A 26492-nucleotide genomic window follows, 5' to 3' on the forward strand; every position below is an offset into this window, starting at 1 on the left:
CTCCGATGATGTTACAATAAAATCAAATTATAGTTCCCACATATATTTATTGACAATCAACAAAATAATGTAGCTTAAATTATTATATAACATAATTATGTATATATTTTTATCACAATAGGCCTGTTGTTTAACTGAGACGCTGTACAGTACACTACTTTGCGGAGTGGTGACGAAGTGTATGTAACCTTGAAACGCACATGCAAACATTTAATGCATAATAAATTATATTTAAAAAAAATATGTTACTTTTATTTTTTATTACTGTCACAAGATTAACAATAAGGTTATGTGATGCAGTCATAAGAAATCGCAAGATTGTGGATAAAACCATGATAACTATTCAAAACATTTAGGGTTGCTGGTAAGTGTCTAAGAAATATTGATGAAACCGTATCGTTTACAATGAAAGCCAAAGTTCACATCCTCCGTGAAAGAGGTTCCTTTCTTAGCGGATCTTTAGCGGTAGACCTATATATTAGTAACAATGTTATAGATTTAAATAAAATAGATTTACGTTAGCGGTTTTAGATATTTGGCTTTTACGGAAATTAGTATTGCGTTAAACAGATGAAAAAAGCTAATGTAATAGGTAGGGAAATTAATTCGCTCAGCGTCTTATTTGAAATGCAAACTATGAGCCTATTTTCATTTCGTTATAAAATTATAATGAGTCTGTGATGAAAGCGAAAGACCGTGATCTTAAAAGTAGTCATCTTGGCGACCTGCGTATTTTAAGAGTCACGTCGTTGACCTGCAAGAAGATAAAAAAAATTATACTTTTTGTTCAAAGAAAAAGAGAAGATATTCGATTAAATTCCATGCGTCATTACTAAAATACTCGTACATATTCATGAAATTTCACTATTCGCAGCCTTTCGGTGTAACGCATTCATGCGGCAATGTGACAAACCCGATAAGTAGCTACATGCAAAATAATTCAACCTTGAAACAGCTAAGCAGGCAACAACTGTTTCACTATTTAAGAAATGTACGGACATCGCTCGAACGTTTACCTCAGAAATCAAAATATAATTGAGGCAATTAAACAATTACAAATGTTAATTTAAAGAGATATCGTTTATTGGGTATTGCTGCGTCTTCACGAACCATAACACCATCGTTCGGTGAGTTAGGATATGAAGGAATGAATATTCGTTATGTCAATGCAATTTGAGACTTTGATCGTGTATTTCGAAGTGGGTGGCGATCGTAGCGATCACGTTAAGATTTCTATGGGCTTTAATAACTCCGATCAACTGTAACTTCTCACCTATGACCGGTGAGCTATTCCTTAGCCGATTGAGTTGTTAATCAATTGTTTTGTTAAACAAGAGATCCTAACTTTTAGAATTATGTATCAAGTACCAGATGCTAATTTAGACCTAAAATTCATTGCGTATGAACGAAATACAAATATGACGGTACAAAAATTTTAAAATCTACTGAACTGATAAACTAACCAAAACATAATAGTTATCCCAGACCACAAAGTGCTTCTAGGTTGTTTCTTTCCAGTTAGCTCAAGTTGATAATGATGTAACTCGCAATCCTTAGAATAAAAATTTACGCTTTAGGTAACCTATATATGAAATATTTCTAAACTAATTAAAAGTAGCGCTGTAGACATGAATGTGCCTATATCTATTTAGTATTTGGTAGTGCCGACATTGAGATTCATTTTCATTAGTATTAAAAGGCGTATCCACAATTAACATAGTTGACTCTGTTAATAATATGGTAAATGGAAAGATATGATCAAGCTAGTTTGCCCAACAGACACAAAAGGCTGCATTTTGTGTATTTTCAGACTAAATAGCTAAACGTTCTATGTAGGTATATCTAAAGGAAAACGTAATTATCCTGAATCTTCAAGCGTAAATTTTTACATACTTGGAGACGCTGAAGACCTTTGGAGCCCAGCAAGAGCATGGGAAACATAATTGGCTTATTGAGGTAGTTAATAATAATTTAACCTTTCACAAATTCGAATTTCTCTCCGAGGACGACTTCCGAGTTCTACAGCTTCAACGACTTTTATATATAAAAAATATATATAAAAAAACATCGTAATTACACACGGTTACGATTATAGGTAATAAGATAATACTACTACTCTTACTAAATATTTAGTACAAATGGGTTTTTTTACATTTAGTCACTGTTACGAACACTGCTAGGACATCGACACAAGAAAAAAAAAAAGAAATACCGTCTTGCTTCAACAACGTGCACCCATTTCTTAAAATGTTTTTTTTGTTAATTTGATACCAAAACCCAGCCACGCATGCAAGCAACCTAATTATTGTTTTAGTGAGGCTTAATTTTAGAGCGAATAATTACGATGAACGTTTCAATGGCTATGTCGGTTGTTTTTTATTTAACGCGTTTATCTGTATAGTTAGTTCTATAGCCGTGCTATTCATGTTAGATGTGTAGGATTAAATGGGGCTATAATATATATTTATAGCGATTTTGGTGGACACAGTTTTGGCGAAAGAATATCTATTGTTGACACATTTTTATCTTCAACGGGTGTTTGGTTAAATTCAACATGCATTGCTGAAGATAATATCGCGACATAATTATACATTAAATTAAAGTAATCCGACATGAAACATGTAAAGGCATCGAGAATAGTAATTACCTAATTATCTGATGCTTCATATCTTAAATACAAAGCTACTGCCGTTTTTATTTAATTATCTAGATCGGATTCCTATTTACAGATAAGTTTTTTAAATAACGTATATATATAAAGAAACAAAAATTTCGGATATAACAAAAAATATTCCAATACTTTTTAATAGAAATAGTTATTACCCACCACCAATTTAAATTCAAGTTAAACTAACTAACCTAACCCTTTTTAAAACTCCCTTTAACACTGGAAAGTAGTATGTTGCAAATAAACAAATAAATATTAATAGATAGCGAAGAGAGGATTATTTACAAAACTTTAAATAAAAATTCAACAGATCTCTTAAATCAACGGTGATCAATCTACTTTATTTAATTCAAGTATAATTTAATACATTAAGTTTTTTGTATAAAGTTTAACCGAATAAATGTTGTATAAAATTGATCAATTCTCCATAAAAGTAGATGTGTACTTATTTTCATATTAACATACAATTAATTTCATTCGTTAATGTTGTAATTAACGGTAACGGAAATTTATATAAATATTATTAAATTCGTAAAAATACATTTTTACATTTATCAATATACGTTTATAAAAATTAACAACAATTAGAAAGTATATCGCACATATGTGACCACGTAAATAACATTTAATCAAAATTGGTTGGTTTGTTGTGCGCGTCTTTCTATATAACATTGGACTTACAATGCATAACTCTTACTTACGTTAGTAATAAAAATTGTCTTTTAGAAGTTGGATGAAAAAAGGTATGTGCATGATTGTAATAACAATTTGATTACTATTACAACAGCTCTTGCTAGGGCTAGTGTTAGCAAATCCTACCAGGTTGAGCCCCGTGAGCTCATCTACCTAACCGCACTTAGCTGGAATAGCCCCTTAGGCTACCAGTGATTAGGCAGAGAAGATTACAACGTCCACGTACCACTTAGTGAACAACAAATGAGTTTGGAGTCAATGTCATGTGTCATCGCATAATAGAACAATGTTTTTTCCGTCTACAGCGTCATCTTATTTTTAATTACTTAAACGCCGGTTTACAACCATAATTTCATTAAACGTACCTAACAGCGAAACTTGTGTTTTCAATTCCTTTTGCAAGATTTAAATAAGTTTTTTTTTTATAAAATACATTAACATTTTGGGATGGTATGGACATGTGATGAGACGAAATGAAAATGAGGTTGTTAAGAGAGTGTTAACTATGAATGTGGAAGGATTTAGAGGAAGAGGTAGACCTAAGAAGAAATGGATGGATTTTGTGAAAGACGATATGGGTAGGAGGGGAGTGAGCGAAGAAATGGTATATGATAGAAGAGTATGGAAGGAGAAAACATGTTGCGCCGACCCCAGGTGACTGGGAGAAGGGCAGGATAATGATGATTAACATTTTGTACTAACACAGATAACAACTGGAATGTTTAAGGTTAGGTACGTACGTACGTACCTGAAATCAGAGCTTGTTTCTCCTTTACTGTAAATTATTAGTTTAAGGTATTTAGACATCCTATTCGACTTGTCATGTCGAGCAAGCTCAGTTACACTATCTATCGTGCAGCTGGAGAGCAGAATAATCAAGGGTATCTTTGTTCATTGCCCAAATATATTAAAGATGTGTTGGCTGAGAATTGTAGAGCAGTCTTCGGATCTTCCTTCAGTTTATTAACTTAGATGGACAGAAGTTCACAGGTGTGGTGAACAATCGTTTGAGATTTCGTTTCTCCCATTCCCTAGCACCTGAGTGAAGGGAGGCTAAGGCGATTGTGCTCGCACAAAATTTATATGCAATGTGGTGTATTTTGAAATGTTTTACTTTTTATTTTTCGTCCAACGGCTGCGTTACAGTAATGATTCAATCAACTAGCGGGTTATACCGAAAACTTCCAGAAATATGTACTTCCACTATGCTTATTATTAATTATAATTCAATGGCTTAGTTCCAAATAGTAACAATTCAAAAGGATATTCTTTCAAGTAAAATGGTACATTTTACCCCTTTATTTTTCAATGGGTAATCAATCCAAAAGTTTTGAAAAATACCAATTGTATTAAATTAGTGACTCGGTCGTAATTTTAGATTTTAAACTCTTTGGAACTAAGATGTAATTAACATAAATTTGAATAGTTGTCACGAAAAAAAAAACAATTCGTATCCGTATCGTATCGTATTTCTTCCAGTAAATTCAACAGGGATGATGTTTTTTTTTTTTCAAGTCTGTATTTAGTTGGTTACTATCACAAACAATGATACAATGCTTGACATCACCGCTGTTACAATTCTTGCGTGTGAGGGAGATAGCGAGCCCCACTCTTCTTTATCTTTGAAATATGTCATTTTAAAACTAATTTCAACACTTTTCATGTAAATAGTACTTAATGTAAATAATTGTAACAGACTAAATTAAACCTTGTATGTAACTATTAACATGTAGTATATAAGATTATTACTTTAGGCACTTGTAAGCGTAAGGCATTGAATTATTTGGGTACATTTACATTTTCTTTTGTAATGGCGGTCCTTTTTGATTTCGCCAAAGTCAAGTTTTATAGTCTGTGGTTTTGATTATGCTCAGCTGATGTCTTTTGGTGAAGTTTGGATTCTTTTTTGTTGGGTGGGCTTCGTGATTGCACAAGGTCACATCAATTTTAATTATTATTATTTTACAAAGTAATCAACTGTTGAATTACTAACCTAAAACAGGACAAACAATATATGTATATATACATATACATACATATATATATATATGTTACAGAAAAGATTGTCAGAAGATTAGTAAGGACAAACAACTTATAGTCTAATGTTATTCTGGTGAACATATTCACATAAAATATTTACAAAAGTTGTATGTACAAGGCTCAACAAAGATTTGAAATTCGTCGGTCTGGGGATAATGTCCGGTAGAACTTCGTAAATTATATATTTGGGTATGATTGAACATTTGAAACTAAATAGTCAAATATTCAACTGTGTATGTTTTATGAAATATTAATTATAACATTTAAATTTATAGGTACATACTTATTTAGCTTTTCATAGAGTGCAGAATTATTTTATAGAAGTATTGTATAAATAATCTTATAATTGCAATAACAAATATTATTCCTATTATATTCAATAATTATTATGGAAGCAAATTGAGCAGAATCAGTATGATTGTATTTTTATACTGAATTTACAATTGACATTAAATATAATTACCTATTAATTACTTAATTAAACAGTTTTGTATCTATACCTATAGATATATTACACTAAAACATAATTTCGAATATTAAAAATATTATAAAATTTGTAATATTATTATACTCTACATTGCATTAAAACAATAGGTAATCGAAATTCATAAAACAAAACTGTCCATCTGTTACTGAACTATTGTTGTATTACAATAGTCTATTAATTTGTTTGTCAAACTAGAGTACACATACATGCCTAATATTATAACATAAATTGTATAGTTATAATATATAAGGCGAATATTCCCATATTTAAACTGTGATGTTGTGTATAATAACTTTTTTTTAAATTTAATAGAACTCAGATGTGCTATACTTATAAAATAAATTGAAATTCTGTTTAATGATTAGATCTAGTTCATTATTCATTTTATAAGGTATATATCATTGTAATAGTCTTCCGCGAATTATTAAATTAACATAATTTTATTACTAAAATAGGTTTTTAGGATTTCAGCTAGTAAGTTACTAATAATTACATTGATTACCCTGTTTCCTTTACATTTTGTACGAAGTTATCTTTTATAAAAATGCTAAAAATTCTTTGCTTTAATCATTATATTCAATTCCCTGTTTAAAATTGTTTTCATTGCAAATAGATTTTGAAATAAACCAATTCATTATTTTTGGCCATGAATGAATGATATGGACATTTATATTAAATATGAGTTTTATAATCTCAATTGTTAACTGGAATATAATAAGTCTGCAGCAGTCACAACTTCATGCAGTGAAAGACAAAATTGTTAGTTTACATAATACTTAGTTAAAAAACACATATACACAAATGAAGCATGCAGAATGACAAGAGTAAATAAAGAGTAGTTCTGACAATATTAATTCACAATGATATTTAAACATATAAACATATCATTATAGATTATATCGTAATGCAGTCTCAATAACTGATTAATTTGATTTCAGTGCAGCAATTAAACATGTTCCAACTTAAAGTTTTTGAATTTTTTGTACTATACTTTGCCCATTCCCATTTTATAATGTCTTTTTCTATAGAAACGTTTAGACCAAAAGTATTTTATAACCAAAATAATGAAAATAAAAGATAATATGTACAAAAGACTTAACATCCCGATGTCCAAATTGGAGAAGGTGCTGGAAGCAGATGACACTTGTGCTCTTCTTACATCTTTGATGTTGTTGGCACCATACATCTTTTGAAGATAGTCATACACTGCTACTAGATTCCATGCTCCTTGAGCTAGTCTGCATTCAGGGCATTTAGTGGCACTGGGAAACTGAATTTTCGGATGTTCAGGGTCTTCTGTGACATCACCCGCAAGTCTAAGGTTTACTTCATTATGAGAAATCCAAAGCCACAAAACCGCTTTATTATTCTCTTTGACATCAAATATTCTGTTACGTGCTGCCATTGCTTGAAAATGTGAAGCACATTCAGTACACCCAAAGAAGTTTTTGACATATCCATGCATTGCTTTAAGAACTTTAGGTCCTTCAGAACCTGGTTTTTGTGCTGCGTTGACTGTCAGAGTATGGAACAATGTCCACAGTCCACATGTATAACCTCTGTATTTAGGTTCACTTCCTTTGCATCCAACATACTCTAAATTAGTAATATAAACTGGTTCATGAGCAGTTTCTAGTCTTTTTACTAAATCATAGACTTCACCACCTGTCCAGCTGTTTCTTGCTGCTAAAGTAGCATGTAAGTCCATTATATATTCTCCAAGATTGGCTCTAAATGGAAACGAAGTTTTAATAACATCCAAGTAGTCTAATAAAGCCTGCAATGGTTCACCTGTTAATGTTTTGTGCCTTGTGATTTCAGTGTGCAAGCTTGCCTTTAAAGTTTTTTCTAGATCATTATAGTATGCAACATCAGAGGTTGGCACAAATGTTCTCTGTTGAGAACTATCACTGATATCATTCATGTTGGCATATTTCGGAGGAAAGACATAATTTTTTGATTTCAAAAATCTATCTATCTCTTCTAATATATTTTGTGCAGTGGGCTGTTTGGGTGTTAGTAATGTGGCTTGTAAATTATTTTCTAGAGCAACTACACTTGGAATTTTTTTAACTCCAGCAACTTGAGCTAATTCACTATTTTCATATACTCTCTTAACTCTCACTTTTTTATAGTCAACAACATCTAAAGCTATTTGTGATCCAATAGTTGAATTATCATTTTCAAATACTAAAAATATGTAGTCAATGTCACCAGGTACACTTTGTAATGCAGATGCATAGGATGTATATGATTCAATCTTAAATGATGGAGCAATTATTAGACGTCCCATAGATTGTTCTGCCTGTAATTTTATAATCAATTGATTTTTAAGTCTTTCTGCGGTATCCGCAATGTTCATTTTTTCTCCAACATTTGAGTTGCTCTTCATATAATTTTCGTGGAAGTATCGTATGGAAGGGTATGCCATTACTTCAAATTGTCTACATATTTCACTATTTTCTTCAACAAAACAATCAATAACAGCTAACTTAATAACTTTTTTCCAACGAGCTATGTCAGATGCGAGTGCTTTATATTTCGGTGAAAACGCTCGGCAATGACCGCAGTAACTATTATAAAACTGAACCAACAGAGCATTATTTTGGCCGTATAATTTCTTTTCGAAATTTTTATTAGTCAAGATTTCGACTTGATCTGACTTACGGTACAATCCTTGTTCGTCTACATCGTCGGTTGTGGGCACAACTGCTCCCGTAACGAGAGCTATCAAAAATATTTCAAAAATAGACGTATACCAGAAATTCATGTTTCTTTTACTCTAAACAGATTTTGGGAAAAATCAAGCAATTTATATGCAACTAAATTTAACTACTTGCAAATTTAGTTTTTCGTTGCCAAGAAAATTTCAATTAATTTAGCTACCTTCAAAATCTGCATCTTATTAGAACATCAATTACATAAATAAGTAGGTACCTACGCTACGTACAAAAAGTAAAATGAAATGTTTAATGAAAACTTGATTGTCGCTTCACTTGTCTTTTAATCATGACATACCGTAATATTTTTTATTAAATTCGTCTATTAGACAGGCAAGGAAAACATAGCTCATACAATCGTATTTTTTTAATGAAGATAGACGGCATTTCTGTTGTATGAAATGTGAAATAATACCTTTAAACTCGCAGTTTTTCAATTTTGAAACGGTTTCGACTTTTTCAAATTTGTTTCAATAATTTTAAGTCCCTGGTTTATCAGATTGTCTATAATGCCAGTCAGGCGTAAATGTTTTTGGTATGAATTAGAAACACAAACCATTTATGGCGACTTGCGAATTGTTTCGTATGAAACTAGATAATTATTGTGAATTTTACATTGTAATAAAGTTGCTGAACATTACCACTCAAATTCTTCCAAAATAATTAAAAAAAGACTTTCTAAATTCGCGTCAGGTCCCATTAATTGAGCGGTTTTTTTTATTGCATTTTTCGCATAAAATATGATACCCTAAGATACAGCCCATTGAGTTTCTCGGCGGATCTTATCAGTGGGTCGCGTTTCCCATCCGGTGGTAGATTCAGCAAAGTGCTGCTCTTACTAGGGCTAGTGTTAGCAAACGTCAAGTTAGAGCCTCGTAAACTCAACTACTTGCCCGGTGAATATAATATGACCTCTCGAGGTCCCTAGAATAAGAAGTAAATAAAAAAAAAACATGACATGGCTTCTATAGCCATTACCAAGTTTTTTTGATTTACTGAAGTAAATTTAATAAAAGTAAAACAGTCATAGTAATGTTTTAATAATACAGAAAATAGTAAAAATCATAGCACAAAGTGATGATTAACGTCTGTAAAAGTTTGGCTATATAGACGTTGATGCTTTTGTCAAACCAAGAGCTCTTTGTGTTGTCTATGGACTTGACAGAACAGTTTTTGTGACATCCTCACCTGTGTCATAGTTTGTGTTTCCATTCTGCTAAGTAAAAATAATAGTTAAAATTCAATTAATACGTGTTTTTGTGACTATAATGAAAAATACATTTCCGTTAACCACACAATGTATTTTTTTTTAATTCAGTTAAGTAAAAAAATAAGGTCAAGATAACTTTGTGGTAAGTTAAAATTCACAGATATAATGTTTAGATTTGGCGTTTGACGCATGTGAATATGGAGCGTTTCTGTTGGATGGTTACGTTTGAAGGGATTGGGTTCTGTAGGTGATGAAGGGCTATTTAAAAACACAACTGCTTCATTATAATTATATTGCAGATTGCTCGAACACTTTTACACCATTATACAATTATTATCTTTATATTTTTTATAAAACTATTACATGTTTGTCTTGCCGTGTCTAGATGAGAAGTCCTAACATTTTCTTACGAGAATACAATGATCTGTTTTTTAAAACATTTAAAATAATTCCAATATTCGAAATCTAATCAAGTGTCAAGTGTTGCCTGCCATTACATTTAATATACAAACTCCAACACACCCCCTCAACACTTGCACACATTTTTCTCCATCTATAATTTAATACCAAAAAAGAATAACGCTAACCTGACCTTCATAAATTAATTATTTCCATACATACCTAAAAAACCTCACAACCACTTACATTCCGTTACTTCTACATAATCCCTCTCAATTCAACAACAACTATTCATTCAACCTTTCAAACTTAATACTATCTTTAATGTCGCTACCTTTAATCCTTTCTTACTTCTCCAACTCCAATTCGATCAAAAATGTACTTTCATTCAACCATACAACCATTCAACCTTAACTTCCCTCTTGACTCACTATATAAAACCTTAACTATAATAGTCTAACTCCTTCTCAACTTCCTACATAAACTCTTCAAGTTTATTTAGAACTTTTAACGCCTTCTCAACCTCTTTACTTTAATAACCTTAAACGCCTTCTCAACCTCTTTACTTTAATAACCTTAAACGCCTTCTCAACCTCTTTACTTTAATAACCTTAAACGCCTTCTCAACCTCTTTACTTTAATAACCTTAAACGCCTTCTCAACCTCTTTACTTTAATAACCTTAAACGCCTTCTCAACCTCTTTACTTTAATAACCTTAAACGCCTTCTCAACCTCTTTACTTTAATAACCTTAAACTCCTTCTCGACCTCTATAACCTTAAACTCCTTCTCGACTCTTTTACCTTTAAACTCCTACTCGACTCTTTTACCTTTAAACTCCTACTCGACTCTTTTACCTTTAAACTCCTACTCGACTCTTTTACCTTTAAACTCCTACTCGACTCTTTTACCTTTAAACTCCTACTCGACTCTTTTACCTTTAAACTCCTACTCGACTCTTTTACTAGACTCTTTTACCTTTAAAACTCCTACTCGACTCTTTTACCTTTAAACTCCTTTATCTCCTTCTCGACTTATTTAACGTTAATCTCCCTCTCAACTTCTTTAACCTTAATCACCTTCAACTCCACTCACAAACCACATAACTCATAACAAATAACCTCGCACAACTTCAACAAACTCAACATTTCAATTCACATAACACATACAACCTTACATTATTCATACAACCTTCCATTATCTTTTATATTTTTCTCACTTCCTAAATTTTCCCACTTTTTGCACATATCCGTTCAATTATTTTAATATAACACAAAAACAAGAATTCCAAACTGCCATAAAAAAAAAACAAAACAACAATAATACAAAACTATAAAAGAGATTCAAAAGGATTTTAAAAAACGACTGTAAATATGTTTGTATCAAATAATGTGTACTTCCTCCACGGCTAGACTATCTATTGTATTTATAGTATAATTAATAAAAAAATATATTTTTATGATCACCCCTTAATTGTTTGTGTGTTGAATAATATCACCCCCTTAATTTTTGAATTCATTCTTGTCTCTTTTTAGATAAATCTATGGTTGTATAATACAACATTTAAATTCCCAAAGAACTTATTAAACTAACCCATTTATCCCGAAACACAAGTTCACTTTTTTTTTTTTTTTTTTTTTTAAATGAATACACTTAACGTCTCAAAGTTTTCCATGACCAGATTTTCATTTGTTAATCTGAAATCATTTGTTCCACTTTCATTTGTTTCTCTATATTTCGCCTTTTAACAACATCTTCTCGAACTTTACGGCATTTCTACTTCATTACACTCAATTACTATTATTTCCTCTAATATCACCTTCTCGAACTCCACTAACTCTTCATTTCTTCCTAGTTCACCTTCTCGAACTTCATTAACTGCATTTCTTCCTCTAACACCGTCTCGAACTTCATTACCTCCATTACTATTATTCCCTCTAAAATCACCTTCTCGAACTCCATTAACTCAATTTCTTCCTCTAGCACCTTCTCGAACTTCGTCGACTTCGTCTTCACGATTATTTTTTATTTGTTGTTCTCCCTTCCATTACCTTATATCTCTTGTCTTCCAGCCAAGTTTTACAACATTTTCTATGTTTTTGACTGGTTTTATTTTATTAAATTCGTTACAAATTGGTTGCTATGAAAAATTTTTACAAACAGTTTGGTTTCCATGGTGATGTCGGCTTTTTTTAATTAGCAAACTATAATAAATATTACCTTATAAATTCTGGTCTGGGCCCATAACCTGTTGGATGGTTACGTTTGAAGGGATTGGGTTCTGTAGGTGATGAAGGGCTATTTAAAAACACAACTGCTTCATTATAATTATATTGCAGATTGCTCGAACACTTTTACACCATTATACAATTATTATCTTTATATTTTTTATAAAACTATTACATGTTTGTCTTGCCGTGTCTAGATGAGAAGTCCTAACATTTTCTTACGAGAATACAATGATCTGTTTTTTAAAACATTTAAAATAATTCCAATATTCGAAATCTAATCAAGTGTCAAGTGTTGCCTGCCATTACATTTAATATACAAACTCCAACAGTTTCATCGCTGTGATTTAATAAAATCGCTATGTATTTTAAACCAATATCCTTATATATACTATAAGTCGATAAGCTCATGCGATAGACCGACGTTCAGTTATTTGAACAATTACAAAATCTACAAATTATCAACATTCAAAATTAAACATTTTCATCCAGTTCAAGTATTGCATGCTGCTTGAAGTGTGGTAGTTGATGTTAACGATTGCCGAGTCAACTTATGTGTACTGTAAAAACAAATTATTTAATATACATTTAGTGTTGTAGATGAGAACTTTAAATAGTAAAGATTTTTCATCTAGCTATCTCAAGCTAGCTAAGCGAATCACACAGGTTCTTTTCATATCCAAAATCTTGACTTTGCTAACAGCTGCCTGGAGCATTTAGCAAAACATTTACACAACCAAGATTGACATACATGCCAAGGTAGTTTTAGTTTACTGAATATTCAAATCACTGTGTGAAATAGTAATGGTCATTGCAATTGCTGTCCAATATCAGACTGTATTGTAATATTTGTTAAAAAGCACAGCTGATAATTGACTCACTGTAAGTTATTTTAAACTTCTGTCAATACATACACAAGTTGCACTAAAGTTGTGTGGATGTTGAGCTGCATATAGTAGCTACTTCTCTAGTATCAAGTATCAACACAAAGAAGTTTACAGTTTATAGAATCTTTTTATTTATTTTTATTGAACACTAATTGTTTTTTAAGTGTAGAAAAAGCACTGACCAATATTAGGGAGAAACAAAAATCTTGTGCTTACCTGTGCATATTGTTACTGTAATTGCCAACTAACCAACTAGGTGCATTTGAATGATGTAACAGAACTAAGTTTGTACAAAAATATCTTTATATAAGGCCAGGAAGCACACTGCAAGCATAATATTATTTACAAATTCTATTTATAGGGGTGTAAAGGTTAGCTTGAAAACACTTAGCAATTTTAAAAGAATATATACTTCACATTGTATTGAAACGAATTATTGAACAAAAACACACATGAGATTTCAAGATAAAAATTCAATTTGTGTGTATTTTTCTATATTTATTTTGCATTTTATAATTTACTAGCGATCCGCCCTTGCTTCGCTTCAGAAACTGTAATTTAATATTGATTTCTCCACTATTTAATGGATGTTATTATACATATAAACCTTCTTCTTCAATCACTCTGTCTATTAAAAAAAACCACATAAAAATCTGTTGCGTAGTTTTAAAGATTTAAGCATACATAGGGATATAGGGACAGAGAAAGCGACTTTGTTTTTTAGACTATGTAGTGCCTTTCCATGATTGTGTGTTTTTAATTTGTCACATTTGTCTGCAGAGGAACTTTGGTTCTCTCTATATTGTGTACAGTATGTTCCATGGGGAGTTCTCTTAGGAATTGTTTGAGGTGATCCCATCATCTCGTTTTTACCTTTGCACCACCAGCAACGGGAGTAGAGTTCATCCATACTACCTGGAGCCATTGTGTTCATCCACAGTGCGTTTTCAGATACCTTTTTTTGCCATATACCTTCCGGCTTTGAACTGTGCTCCTCTCCACGGTATTTCACGAGTGCTTTGACATGTTTTTCTTCAAATGAGGCATGTGGAGAATACTTTATGGTAGGTAGTGGCTTGACTCTGCCCCTGGCATTTCTGTAATCCATGGGCAATAGTAGCCACTCACCATCAGGTGGGCCGTATGATGCACGTCTGCTGAAAAGGGCAATAAAAAACATGTTTAATTTAATTTCCATTAGTATTGTAAGTCGTAAAGTTTTATCTATGTTATATTCGTGGATCATCCATTAGAATGTTGGAATATAATACTACTATTGCTAACATAAAATATTAACATGCATCCTTTTACCTGTAGTTGAAGAGAATGTTTTCATTGATATTTATTTGACAGAGACATTGCCGTTAATGACATTTTTCTGATAAGGAGGTCTTAAATTAGAGGAAACTGGTCACACTGGTGCCATCCTTGATTATATTAACACAAATTTTATATTGCATTGCACTATTCACTTCATTTTCAGCGAACAATAGTGAATGCATTGCTGTTACTATAGCTTAAAATTGATACAAAACCATTAATTATTCAATTATTTTCAGTAACTTTTTGATCACTGTTCCAGCTATTTAAATAACCTAATTAAAATTAGTGTTTGGTAGAAGACTTATTGTTCCTGTCAAAAAAAAATATTTTATGTTTACATGCTCGTATGACTTTGCTTGCATATCTGGTCATGTGGATATAACGGGGAAGGAGATAAGAGATGAAAAGGTCAAAGAAGCTACAAAAAATAGTGATAACACTCGCTCGGCTAACTTTACTTAGATTTTGAACACATAGCGGGGTGAAAGGCGATGTGGTATAAGCGACGTTTTTGCAACTTCACAGGAGAACCACTTACAGTGTAAAATTTAGAAAAATATCATAAAGATAAACTTCTTCAGCTATTTGATTCAAGTAAACTTAATTGAATTTCGATTAAAACATCGAACTGTTGATGCTAATACCTAATAAAATGCACTTTTCAAATTACAAAGATAAGTGTTGCGTATTAAGCAAAATCGCTTAAACCAAATGCTCTTTCACCCCTTGACATGTTACCGAATTGGCAGAAGTAATGGAGAACTTAAAAATAGTAATTTTCTAAAATACTGTATAATGTAAAATGTTCTGTAAACTTGGTATCTCAATAATATTATTGTAGTTAAAATAGTAAGTAGTAGGTATTGCTTTTTTAAATTTACTTTCCTCGAGTGCCACAATGTGTGATGTCCACAACCTCATTCTCTGCTGTCTGATTCTACCACTCTTTGCCTAATTTGTATCAGCTCTACTCTAACATTTCCCAGTAGCAGAATTGTGTGTCACTTTTCTTCTATGTATCAAATGTAAAATTATAAATTCTTAGAATTTTCTAATCTTTTACCATTATTATTTTATTATACATATTATGTGGTTCTCTTTTCTATGATATACATAGCTAAGTATAAGGCATAATTTTCCTTTTTTTTTGTAACATTATTTGACCCAGGTCTAAAACTAAACACAAGGTTCAGACACTACTGGCATGATGGATGGATGGCAGCATTGCTTATTAATGTTAATATTTAACAAAAATGTCTCTATTTCTGTATATTATAACTAAAAGTATACTGGACTACACCATTTTTTTTTGATAATTGGGGAGAGCAGGATGTGGACAGCTTTCAGCAGTAGGCAGAGGCTTAGCTTTGTCTCTGGAATGGCTGATGTCCATGAACAACGGTAACTACTCACCATCGGGTGAGCCGTAAGCTCTTTACAATGACAACTACAAAACAATGAATACATTGTTACTGCAAACCTATATTACTTCAGCAGACAAAACTATTGTCAGCATTTATATCTTGCATCCTTTGGTATATATGTATTGTAAACAATATTTAATAAGCATTAGAGTTTATTTGGACCAATTTTTTTTATTACCACCGTTGTTTATGTCGCTTTATATATTCGGTGAAAACAGGAAGGAATTTAAAAAAATGAAGGAATGCGATCTCGGTTGGGTAAAAAAACGTAGCCCTATTCGTTGAACCTCACAGTAGTAGAGCCCTTCCGCTATAAACTTCTTAATTGCCTTCATGGAGTGTGGAAATTTACGCTTACGACAGCGACTACGTCCCGATTGTTATAGGTATAACATTTAGCGCTTTCTGAATATCATTAATTAGTATGTACTCGATTTATAAATAGCATTATTATATGACGATCGTTGTTGAACAATATCTATATTCAGGTATTAATGTCCATCCATCTATATCTTGTCTTATAGTATATATCTTAGTACCTATAGGTATATCTTGTAGTCCATCTTTTCATAAAATATTTTTCTAAATGTAGGTATAGAAGGAAGGTCTGTTTTAAATGATTTGATGGCTTATAATTTAACCTAGGTTAGTTTTATAATATTCTCAATTCTCTTAAGAATTTTCTTCCTCAATGTGTGCTAACTTCCTTTTGGCATTTTGTTTTTTATTTTTTCTGGTGGCCAGTATTATTCAAGGGTGGGGCGTTTCGAGTCTATTTCTATTTTTAAATAATGGTCGAATCAGGCCAGCGGATGCTGCGCAGCGTCCGTTTCTAGGTAGTACTCGTTTGACAACTTATCCAGGGTTTCTGCGCATTCCTCTCGCCCGCCTATATCCACCATCGATCAATATTTCTGCGCAAAGGACCCTCTCGCGGAATGGCTTTTTGATCAGAAGATGGCAATCCCTCGACCAGGAAACTCGCGTGTTTGTACCAAGTGAAATATTGCAGTTTTATTTCATATTTAAAGTTATGTGATTTTTGCCGGTGCTTCAAGCCTCTTCCAGCTTCTAATTGTATAGAAAGGTAGGTGTAATTACATTTTAATTATGTCCTTGGTAGGCATATGGTCATTCTTTGTTAGTCCTTGAGGTAGAATGTCAAGACGGCTGCTTTCTTCAATGTTCCAAGGTAACTTTTCCAGAATTACGTCTTGTTTGTATAAGTGGTTTATGAGATTTGGAATAGACAGTGCACTGTTTGTCCAGTGCGGAACATGACTAAGTTCAACAAAGATTTCTAGAAAGAGCGGTTCGAAGCGGCTTACTTTTAGCGTCATTTTGCAACTTCTTGCCGTCATTTAGGAGGTGGACGGAGAAGAACTACAGGGGTACCGTTTCTGCAGTCGTATCTAATTTTAAGACCTAATTATAAACTTATTGTCCGAGGATCATACATCCTTTTGGTTTTGCTGTCTTAATGTTTGTTGTTTAATGTTGATAGAAACGTTCAAAAGTGATGAGATCATATAAAAACGATATGTGATTCCAAGAATTACGAGTTCGAAACAAGCAACAGATATATAAGTATCATAGTAGGTTAGGTGCACATACCTACACAATATCACATACACATTTACCTTTTAGTATTTATTGTAAATGATAAAAAATAGGTTCTAGAGTTTGTACTTTTGATGTGAACGAGATCATGGGAAGCACCCTAAAAAATCTCGACAAAATGGCGAATCGAACCTGAAATGTAATTATAGTTCGATGGCAAATTGATCGGGTATAAGGAGACAGAGCGCATGCGCGATGAACTCATGCCGGCCTCACCCTGGGTCAGCCGCCATTTTGTATTTGGTTTGTCACGTACCATACATTACCTACTTTAAAATAATTTAAAGTCAACTTTCTTTCTGATTTCCTTTTTAATAGAGATTTGTGAAGTACACTTATGATAGACAAATCCTAACACGGTCGATTGCAGTCAAATAAAATACCTACTACTGCTCGAGATATCAGTTTTTTTTTATTGCTTAGATGGGTGGGCGAGCTCACAGCCCACCTGGTGTTAAGTGGTTACTGGAGCCCATAGACATCTTCAACGTAAATGCGCCACACACCTTGAGATACAAGTTCTAAGGCCTCAAGTATAGTTACAACGGCTGCCCTACCCTTCAAACCGAAACGCATTACTGCTTCACGGCAGAAGTAGGCAGGGCGGTGGTACCTACCCGTGCGGATTCACAAGAGGTCCTACCACCAGTACCGATAATAATCAATCAAAATGCGCGTCTATCTTTCTAAAGAAGTCATATACGAACGTCGTTTATTATATTTAATAAAAGTTTTTTCGACTAGTGAGCTCCACCTACAACGTCAGATGTAACACCGATATTATTTTGCAAGCTTATCGAAATTTTGTAGACAAACTTAATTTATAAATAAATCTATTTTTTAAATAAAAACAAAGACCTTGACGTTACGGGGTGGTGTTGTGTATATGAGTACCAATTAATTGTAAATTATTGCTAATGATAATTTATTATTTTTGTTTATTATAAACATCAAGGTTGTACTTTCGTGATCTACGAAATATTTTAGTATAACGTGGCTAATTTTTTTATGACTCTAGTGATGTATATTATATTAAATGGTTTATGTATTAGTCGTATTCGGTATGATAGGCTGACCTATCTATCGTTTTTGAACCTTTGCTTTAATTAAATAGATGTTTAATTCCATTTTGAAACGAGTCGAATACCACCGGATGTTATTGGATAGATTTCGGGTGCAGTGTTTTCGTGTATCAACCACTTCGTATATCATACGGTATTGGTTGATTATTAAGACGTAGTTTTAATATTGGCGCGTAGTAACCTCAAGCAAATTATGTATATCTAACAAATAAGCGTAAATTAATCTAGGTACCTATTTAAGTACTTAGGTATCAGTCGCCTAGGTGGGAAAACGATCTCAGCACATTGCTTTCTCACAGCGATAATGTTCAACGGTGCTAACTCAGCAAAGATAAAGAAAAGGTACCTGGCGTTCGATCCGTTGCAGTGTCATGTTGAATTCGAAGTACGTAATATTGAATTTCCATTACCTGCGGAGCTTTGTAAAGAAAGCATTCTATCCACATCTGTCTCAGGACTAGCTCGTGTTTAGATCCTAAAACATTATTTCGACTCTTGTACGAGATATCTGTTTCTCTTCAACTAATTAATTCGAAATCAAAATGTTACGCGTCACTTTTGTTCAGTACGGTCGGGTTGCATTGTTCCACAACGATAATTTAGTTTATAGCGATGAAAAGCTTTCGTTTTTCAGTTTGTAAGTTTTATGTTTATTTATTTATATGTAGATAATTTTGGAAAACGTTTTTTTTTTTTTAAATCTTGTTTGTTTTTTTTGCAGCACCATGTCGAACCGAAATATGCGTAAATTGTGCGGCGGGAACACGCTGCCGCCTCCCGATGATGACGACTCCGATAATGACTTCCAACCAAAGTGCGTCCAGAACTCCGTCAAATCGAAATACGAGGGGGTATGTTTTAAGTTTTTTTTTTAACTAACCACATAAATCAACTTTTGATTTTCATTTCAAGAAGGCGGCGTGAGAGTTTGTTGTTCCATTAGGCAGCGAGACTATAGCTCAGCGAACGGATGCCTGAACAAAAAATAATTTAAATATGAAAATACTAACATTTTAGCTCCGCACTTTGAAATTTATTGTATTCATTTCATGAATGACTATTATTGTCTACTAACATTATGATATCAGTTGCTGGCGACTAACTGCAGAGCTTATGGTCTATGCTGGATCCGCTGCCGATGCGAAAGGACCAACAATAAGCTTTCAAAGTGAAAAAAAAGCGATGCGATACATGTCACCTATTGTTACCCATTCAGTTGGGTTCCTATCGCTTTTAAACTTGCTGACTTTTGCGAATACCAACCTATTTTGTTCTTAAATAAGTTAAATATATTAGCGTCATCGACAATTGTTTGATGTAAGCGCTCCTTGTGTGGTAGTTGGAGATTAGCGACCATTCCGAGCCTCAATCTGAAATGGAGCAGGAGTCCAGTGATGCAGCAGTCCACGAAGAGATTGTCCAGCCCTCAACTTCATTCGATAATCCGCCCTCGACGTCATCCGACAACCAGCCTGCAACCTCGTCGGGCAATCAACCCTCATCCAAAAATAAAAAGAATAAAGAAAAGAAGAGGTTAAAGAAATTGAGGAAGAGTGGACAGGGCGTTGAATTCAAACCCGGCGTAAGTTACCGTTGAAACACATATATATTTTCGAACATGATATTTAGGGCTCTTGGCTCATCTGGGTCAAGGCTGGATTGAAATATTTAACATACGACATTTGTTCTACGACGGTGACGTATTTTCAGATGGACGAAATAGATCGTTCGGTTCTAGAAGTGAACGCTATGTTCGGCGAACCGGAGCCAGCTAACGAGAAGCCCCCAGAGAAAATGTCCGATTTCATGACCGTGCAAACGAAATATCTCAGTGCGGCCAACGAGTATCGAAGGCTGTTCGGTCCCGACGAAGACGAAAGAAGGTATATTGTAACAGATATAAAAAAGTCCGACTGACTGAACTAACACGAGAACGATGGAAAAAAAAACCACATAGTATTCTGGAGGTGGACGTTGTATTTATTTGCGTATATTACATTATAGTTTAACTTAAAAGTCGATAATGTTGTTATTTTGAATCTCGATGTCCAATTGGTATTAAATGGCTACCCTAAAACCCTAGATGATATAATATTAGTCGTTACCCCATTAGATATGAGGTCGTAATTTGTATATCGTCGCTGTCAAACTAAAATCTGCTAAGTGCAAAAACTCTATTTTGAATTAACGAGTAAAAACATTTTCGTATAAAATTTTATATGAAGGAAGGAATTTTTAAGAACCATATCAAATGAAAGCAAATAGACACATAACAGTTTTTTTTATACAGCAGATTTTGGTTTGACAACGACGATATGTATAAATATATGTATATTCGTATTGAATTGACTAAGAATACTTTTAATGTTCTCATAATTATTGATAGATGATTATGTACGGCCGTTCACAGATACCAACCAGGTCACGGTGCGAAATTGCGTCGTTCTGTAATCGTTCCATTCACAGAAGATGCTTTCAAGAATTATAAGAACGGTAAAGGGTGCTTCATTTAGTTACATTATACAATCTGTCAATCTTGACGTGTGACATGTATGACACTACGAATTATCTTCTGAAATATGTGTTTTATTAAAATAAAATATATGTCTTGAAATAGTTAAGTTAATTTGACGCAAATCAAAATGTACTATTTTATCGCTGTTGTTGTCAAGATATTATTGCTTCATTGATTTAAAAAAAAAATAGATATCACAGAATGTTATTTAAAATTTTCCTACAATTTCGTGATCTTTTTTAGTTTAAACCCACTGAGAGTTTTTTTTAATAGAATAACTGACACTTTTTCTGACGCTTAATCTGACGCTTTAAACTTTTCGATTTATCAAATGAAATGTAAACGCAAGATACAATGGTAAGTGTTTGAACTGCGTCTACGGTATTATAAAAAACAAACCATTTTTTCTAATGCGATTGAGACTTATCTCATGCCTCAAAGTGTCGATGGTGTTCATTAAGACCAGTAGAACTAAACACAAGTAAAAAATAAAAAGAAATAAGATATTTCGAATTAAAAACGAGTAAGTAGAACGAAATTGTGGATTAAATTGTTTTAATGGTAAAAAATGGTAATATAAACTTCTACTTTTCTTATGTAAATATTTTTTCATGCACTGCACTACTTTCGACTCATCAACATTTCTTTAATACAACCTTGTATAGCGGTTCGTATACATCACCGACCTTACAAATTTTATTTATCCAGAGTCAGTAGTCTTCGAAGAGTAAAATACCTACTTCGATAAACTATAAAAATCGCCTCATCGTGGCCGCCGCCTACGCTGCCTGTACTATTCTTTTTGTTATGATTTTTTTTTATGAATGGGGGATGATTATATGTGGTCCAGAGGCCTTTACAGTTTCACCAGGACAGGTGGGCGAGCAAAGGCTCAGCCAGGAGACCTAACAACTCAGGAGCAACTGCTTCGCGAATGAATCTACTACCGGATGGGAATCGCTTTATATTATTCTCCGACCTACGCTAACGCAAGGGCCAGTCACCGTCGACGCCCTAGACACGTCATTACGGATTCTATCCACTAAACACAACTGTTAGACAGTTAGGGATCCTGGTAACCTTACTCGTCGAACTAGTTGACGAATTCGACGTGCAACATAACCCATATAGCATTAGCCAGCTGAGTTTCTTGTCGGATCTTCTCAGCGGGTCGCGATTCCGATCCGGTAATAGATGTATTCGTAAATCAGCTGCCTTCGAGTAGTCAGGTCTCCTTCGGGGGCGCTCTACGCTCTGAGTCTTTACTCGTCCGCCTGTCCCGGCGAAATTGGAATGGCCTTCAGTCCATCAGCAACCTCTTTCCCTTAAAAAGAGAAAGTAAAATATTGGGACACGTGGATACTCTAAGTGCACCATCTTATAAGAATTAGTAGATGAAAATTAAAAGTGAGCCATACAAAGTTCTAATTAGGCGTTAATGATTCCATATTGATCTCCAATAGATGATGTTACATTGTATCACATCAACATATATACGAGAGGTGCGCAAGCGCATGCGCAGGAGCTTTGTAAAGAAATAGCGTAGCTGACTTATTAAAGAATAACCTGCATGATAACAAAGTGTCTAACATTTAGATATGTCTGATTATTTGCATCAACTCAGAAAAATGTTATTTTGAACAAGAGAAAATATTTCAACAAAGTAAACGGACGTATATTGAGACCGGCCTCAGGAATAACACTACGTGCATTCGTCGAATCACTTTGCAGATAAATGTATGTTCTCTAGAAGAAAATATCATCATAAAACTAAAACTTTTGGGACTTGTAGCTCTTAGGCGCCTTGTGAGGCGGTGATATTCCGAATTGAAAACTGTATGGTGTGTGCCTGCGATTCTCATATGCGAGGAACGCATGAAACACGCTTTGTACAAATGCCAAAAACGCTCAGAGAAAATAAATTCAGTTTACATGAAAATAATTCTACGCATATAGAGTCGAATCATAATGTGCGTGCTTTACATCTATTTTTTTTAATTAATCTAATGATTCATATCATGCCTAAGGGAACCGTTTTCGAAGAAGCGCCTAGGTTAAAATGATAGCTCTTTTCACGATAAAATATAAGACTGGGAATCACGCTTTGATATAAATAAAAATTCCGAGAAAGACCACAACAATCACGCTCCTATTTTCCTACGATTTTGTTAGTGTCTCGATCTGTAGATAAATACTTTTGGATTAATCATTTAACGTCGCATATAAATATACAATTTATTTATCAGTGTTAAAGTTGTAACGTTAAAACAGTCGAGGTACATTGACGGTCCCCTGTGACGTGGGAGGGCGAACCATTCGCTGTCGTTGCGAATTGTGCACAAAATGTGGACTTGTCAAACATTAAGTATTTATAGCTTAGCGTTATTTATACAACGTCGTGGTAGTTTTATTATTCGTTTAAAATTCAGAAACGGTTCTCTTTGAGTCTAATGTCGAGGGATTGTAGGCTATTTTAGCGGCATATTGTCAATTTCACAGGAGAGTGCATCAATACGATTACGCGTCCCAGTTCGAAGCGTAGAATAGAAATTGTTCGGATAACATTGAAGCTTCGACTTCATATTCGAAGGAGGGCGGCCGCCTTCTTGTTGTGGTGTCTATGGGCCATAAGAAAAGGTGGGCCCAGAGCGCATCAGCCCAAAGCTTCAAATTTCCGTGAAAATAAATAGATACTGTTGTAAACATATGATTTCTTTTTCGTTTATTTAGTATTTGATTTATTTTTAACTCTGAAAGTCTCTCCTTCTAAATTGTCAGAATTTGGCTTAAGTCGAATAGCCTGTTTTCTCTCGACTTGATTGGTCAGAAATGAAATTTCTCTGCAAATTCTCATTTTCAATAGGCTGACTCGTTCATTCATTGAAGTCACCTCGTTTAAGAATAAATTTTTATTATAATTTATGCCATAGAACTGATCATTATGCACTTTTCTTCATTATCATTAAGTTTTGCTATTCAGGTTTTTTTGTTTGTATTTGAATATTTTAAACATTCATTTTAGAGGGAAACGATTATTTAGTTCGATGTGCCTGCGCATTTGTCAGTGTCGTCAAGGGTTAAATAGCTTCCCCCCTTGTAGCTTGAATGATTTGTTTTGATGATTGGCTCACTAGATAGTGCACTTGCAAACACATGTTCTATTAATTTCTATGATTTCGAATGAAAACTTTTTTGGTTGTTAATAATTCGTATTTTTTGATAGCGCTAACTTAAAAAAAAAAGATCTTAATCTCAAGGGTTTGTGAAAAATTTATATATTATCTTTATAGGTCTCTCGATGTCCATTCTTGAACGCAAGGAAGATATAACGTACTTCGTATTTAATCACAATGATTATTACCAGAAGATGCAGCGAATGTTTTTGTTCGTTTTACACAACCGAGTCGGCAACATGTTTCTTCCAATCGATAGAGCGTCAAAAGATATGCACGTTGATTTCATGCTGGAGGTCAGAGCGTTAAAACATTTTGAATTTTATTTCTAATAAAATAGGTGTGATATTTATGAAAACAATTTTAACTGTCCCTTTAGGTGTTGGATAACTATTTCCGCGTTGAAGAATATACAGGAGCCGCTACAATAATGAACATCATAATATCATTCCTGCAATACTGTTCTCATCCACTGTTCGATCTGACAGACGTACGTATTTGATTTAAGTTGAAAACCCATAATAACTCATCAACTACCTATCACGTTGTTAATTATTAGTTTTTTTGGTTTTTATAGTCACACGTCCGCCTCGAGTACAAATATGTTGAGAACAGGCCATTCCACGTTGCAATTCTGAAATATATCTACATGCTGACAAATAAGGCATGTCATCGCACGGCCCTCGAGCTGGCCAAAGTAATGCTGAACATTGATCCGTCTGACCCATGCGGTGTGATGCTCATTGTGGATGTCCTAGCCTTGCGTGCCCGGGAGCATCTCTGGCTAGTCCAGGCCTACGAGGCGTGGGCTGTCGAGAAAGACGCGAGCAGCCTCTTCAACATGCAGTACTCTTACCCGTTAGCGCTGTTCCACATCGCTGTTAAACATAAAGGTGGGTTTTATGTTTGTTCCACAGGGAAGGCGACTGATTTTATTATCACCCCAAAAACACAATTACGACCGATAAACGAAATTTAAATTAAGATAATCGCTAGCTACAAAAAAAAGTTGATACGCGTTTTAATGTATTTTCAAGTTCATGTTAGATTCAAATTATACATCCGATATTACTTCGTCCAGTGTACAAAGAACCTTGGTTGTAATAAAAAAAGTCTTAAACAAGAACTTGGCCAAGTTATTTCATTTAATATTATCCATAGAACTTTGATGTTATTGTTTAATAAACAGTATGAACTAGTCCATAGAAACAGCCCACAGAGCTTCTCGCTGGATCTTCGCAGTGGGTCGCGATTCCACTCCGATGGTAGATTCAGCGAAGCACTGCTCTCACTAGGGTTAGTGCTAGCAACTTTTAGTTAGCGAGTAGTTTGAATAAACAGCCCCTTAGGCTAACAGCGAATAGGTAGGGAAAGAAAAATATAAATATGTAATGTAAAATTCTAAGAGGGACAATTTCCTTATAGCTCATGAACCGGCTATACCTTTGTTTTTTTTATTTTTTTTATTATGTCTTATGGTTCGATTTTATCATTTGAGTTCCTAATTGAACGTGTTTTGTTTAAGCTAATTTATATCCAGATCAATTGCTAAAACAAGCCATAATGGGCTACCCGACCGTGATGCTGAAGATTCTCGAAAACTGCAACCAGCTCACTCCTCGCATTTCCGAGCACCCGATCTTCACTACTTTCGGAACGATGACGTAATTATATATTGTTACTAAATCTACTTTCAGAAATTGTAGTATAATGTGTTTTTTTTTTAATTAAGGGCTTGGTTTTTCTTTGGACAGAACCGCAAACGATCTTCAAGAGCTTATCAATTTCTATGCCAAGATGGCGTACGGGAAATGGCGCGAACCGCCAGTGATGGATTGGCTGATGACGGTTTTGAACGAATTGCTTGATGAATACGAGACCCAGCCCCACATTCAGGTCAGTATGGAAAAATCGCAGAATTAATTTTGTTAATAATGAATTGGAGCAACGTTCACGACACCGGAGCCGGAAGCATCGCCATGAATTCAGGATCTCAAATATCCCTGTCGGTAGCTTCTCTCGG

At 33.8% G+C, this 26492-nt stretch overlaps 2 protein-coding genes and 1 long non-coding RNA gene across 6 annotated transcripts in view; 1 reads left to right on the top strand and 2 right to left on the bottom strand.

Moving 5' to 3' along the window:
• Positions 1–27: 27 nt before the first annotated feature.
• LOC101737959 (sulfhydryl oxidase 1) lies at positions 28–8899 on the bottom strand. Of its 2 annotated transcripts, XR_005246404.2 has the most exons (3): positions 6977–8899; positions 1464–1552; positions 28–754 (listed from the first exon to the last, which is right to left on the bottom strand). XR_005246404.2 is itself a non-coding variant. In XM_038021135.2 (2 exons), the coding sequence occupies exons 1-2, from the start codon at positions 8656–8658 to the stop codon at positions 742–744; spliced, it is 1695 nt and encodes a 564-aa protein (XP_037877063.1). In that variant the 5' UTR covers positions 8659–8899; the 3' UTR covers positions 28–741. The 2 variants fall into 2 exon arrangements, 1 of the variants encoding a protein (XP_037877063.1); XM_038021135.2 differs by lacking the exon at positions 1464–1552.
• A 1194-nt stretch (positions 8900–10093) lies between these two features.
• On the bottom strand, positions 10094–15284 carry LOC119630856 (uncharacterized). 3 transcript variants are annotated; one of them, XR_009973605.1, is made up of 4 exons: positions 14644–15281; positions 13549–14489; positions 11224–13005; positions 10094–11020 (listed from the first exon to the last, which is right to left on the bottom strand). It is a non-coding gene; the product is annotated as an uncharacterized LOC119630856 (long non-coding RNA). The 3 variants fall into 3 exon arrangements; XR_009973604.1 differs by lacking the exon at positions 10094–11020 and having other exon boundaries at positions 11308–13005; positions 13549–14486; positions 14644–15284; XR_009973603.1 differs by lacking the exon at positions 10094–11020 and having other exon boundaries at positions 11308–13005; positions 14644–15284.
• Positions 15285–19152: 3868 nt separating this feature from the next.
• Positions 19153–26492, top strand: part of LOC101737920 (uncharacterized) — a 49231-nt gene continuing 41891 nt past the window's right edge. Inside the window, exons 1-10 of the mRNA XM_062671217.1 lie at positions 19153–19418; positions 19503–19632; positions 20121–20363; positions 20492–20664; positions 21192–21274; positions 24587–24765; positions 24849–24959; positions 25047–25362; positions 25995–26133; positions 26224–26365. Of these exons, the coding sequence (XP_062527201.1) occupies positions 19324–19418; positions 19503–19632; positions 20121–20363; positions 20492–20664; positions 21192–21274; positions 24587–24765; positions 24849–24959; positions 25047–25362; positions 25995–26133; positions 26224–26365 (1611 nt within the window). The 5' untranslated portion in view covers positions 19153–19323. The remainder of the gene's footprint in view (positions 19419–19502; positions 19633–20120; positions 20364–20491; positions 20665–21191; positions 21275–24586; positions 24766–24848; positions 24960–25046; positions 25363–25994; positions 26134–26223; positions 26366–26492) is intronic.

Source organism: Bombyx mori, chromosome 1 (genome assembly GCF_030269925.1).
Source record: "Bombyx mori chromosome 1, ASM3026992v2".
Lineage (NCBI taxonomy): Eukaryota > Metazoa > Arthropoda > Insecta > Lepidoptera > Bombycidae > Bombyx > Bombyx mori.

What these genes read in the sequence shown, in the direction of transcription:
- LOC101737959 (XM_038021135.2), bottom strand. Translation starts at nt 8,658, where the DNA reads ATGAATTTCTGGTATACGTCTATTTTTGAAATATTTTTGATAGCTCTC.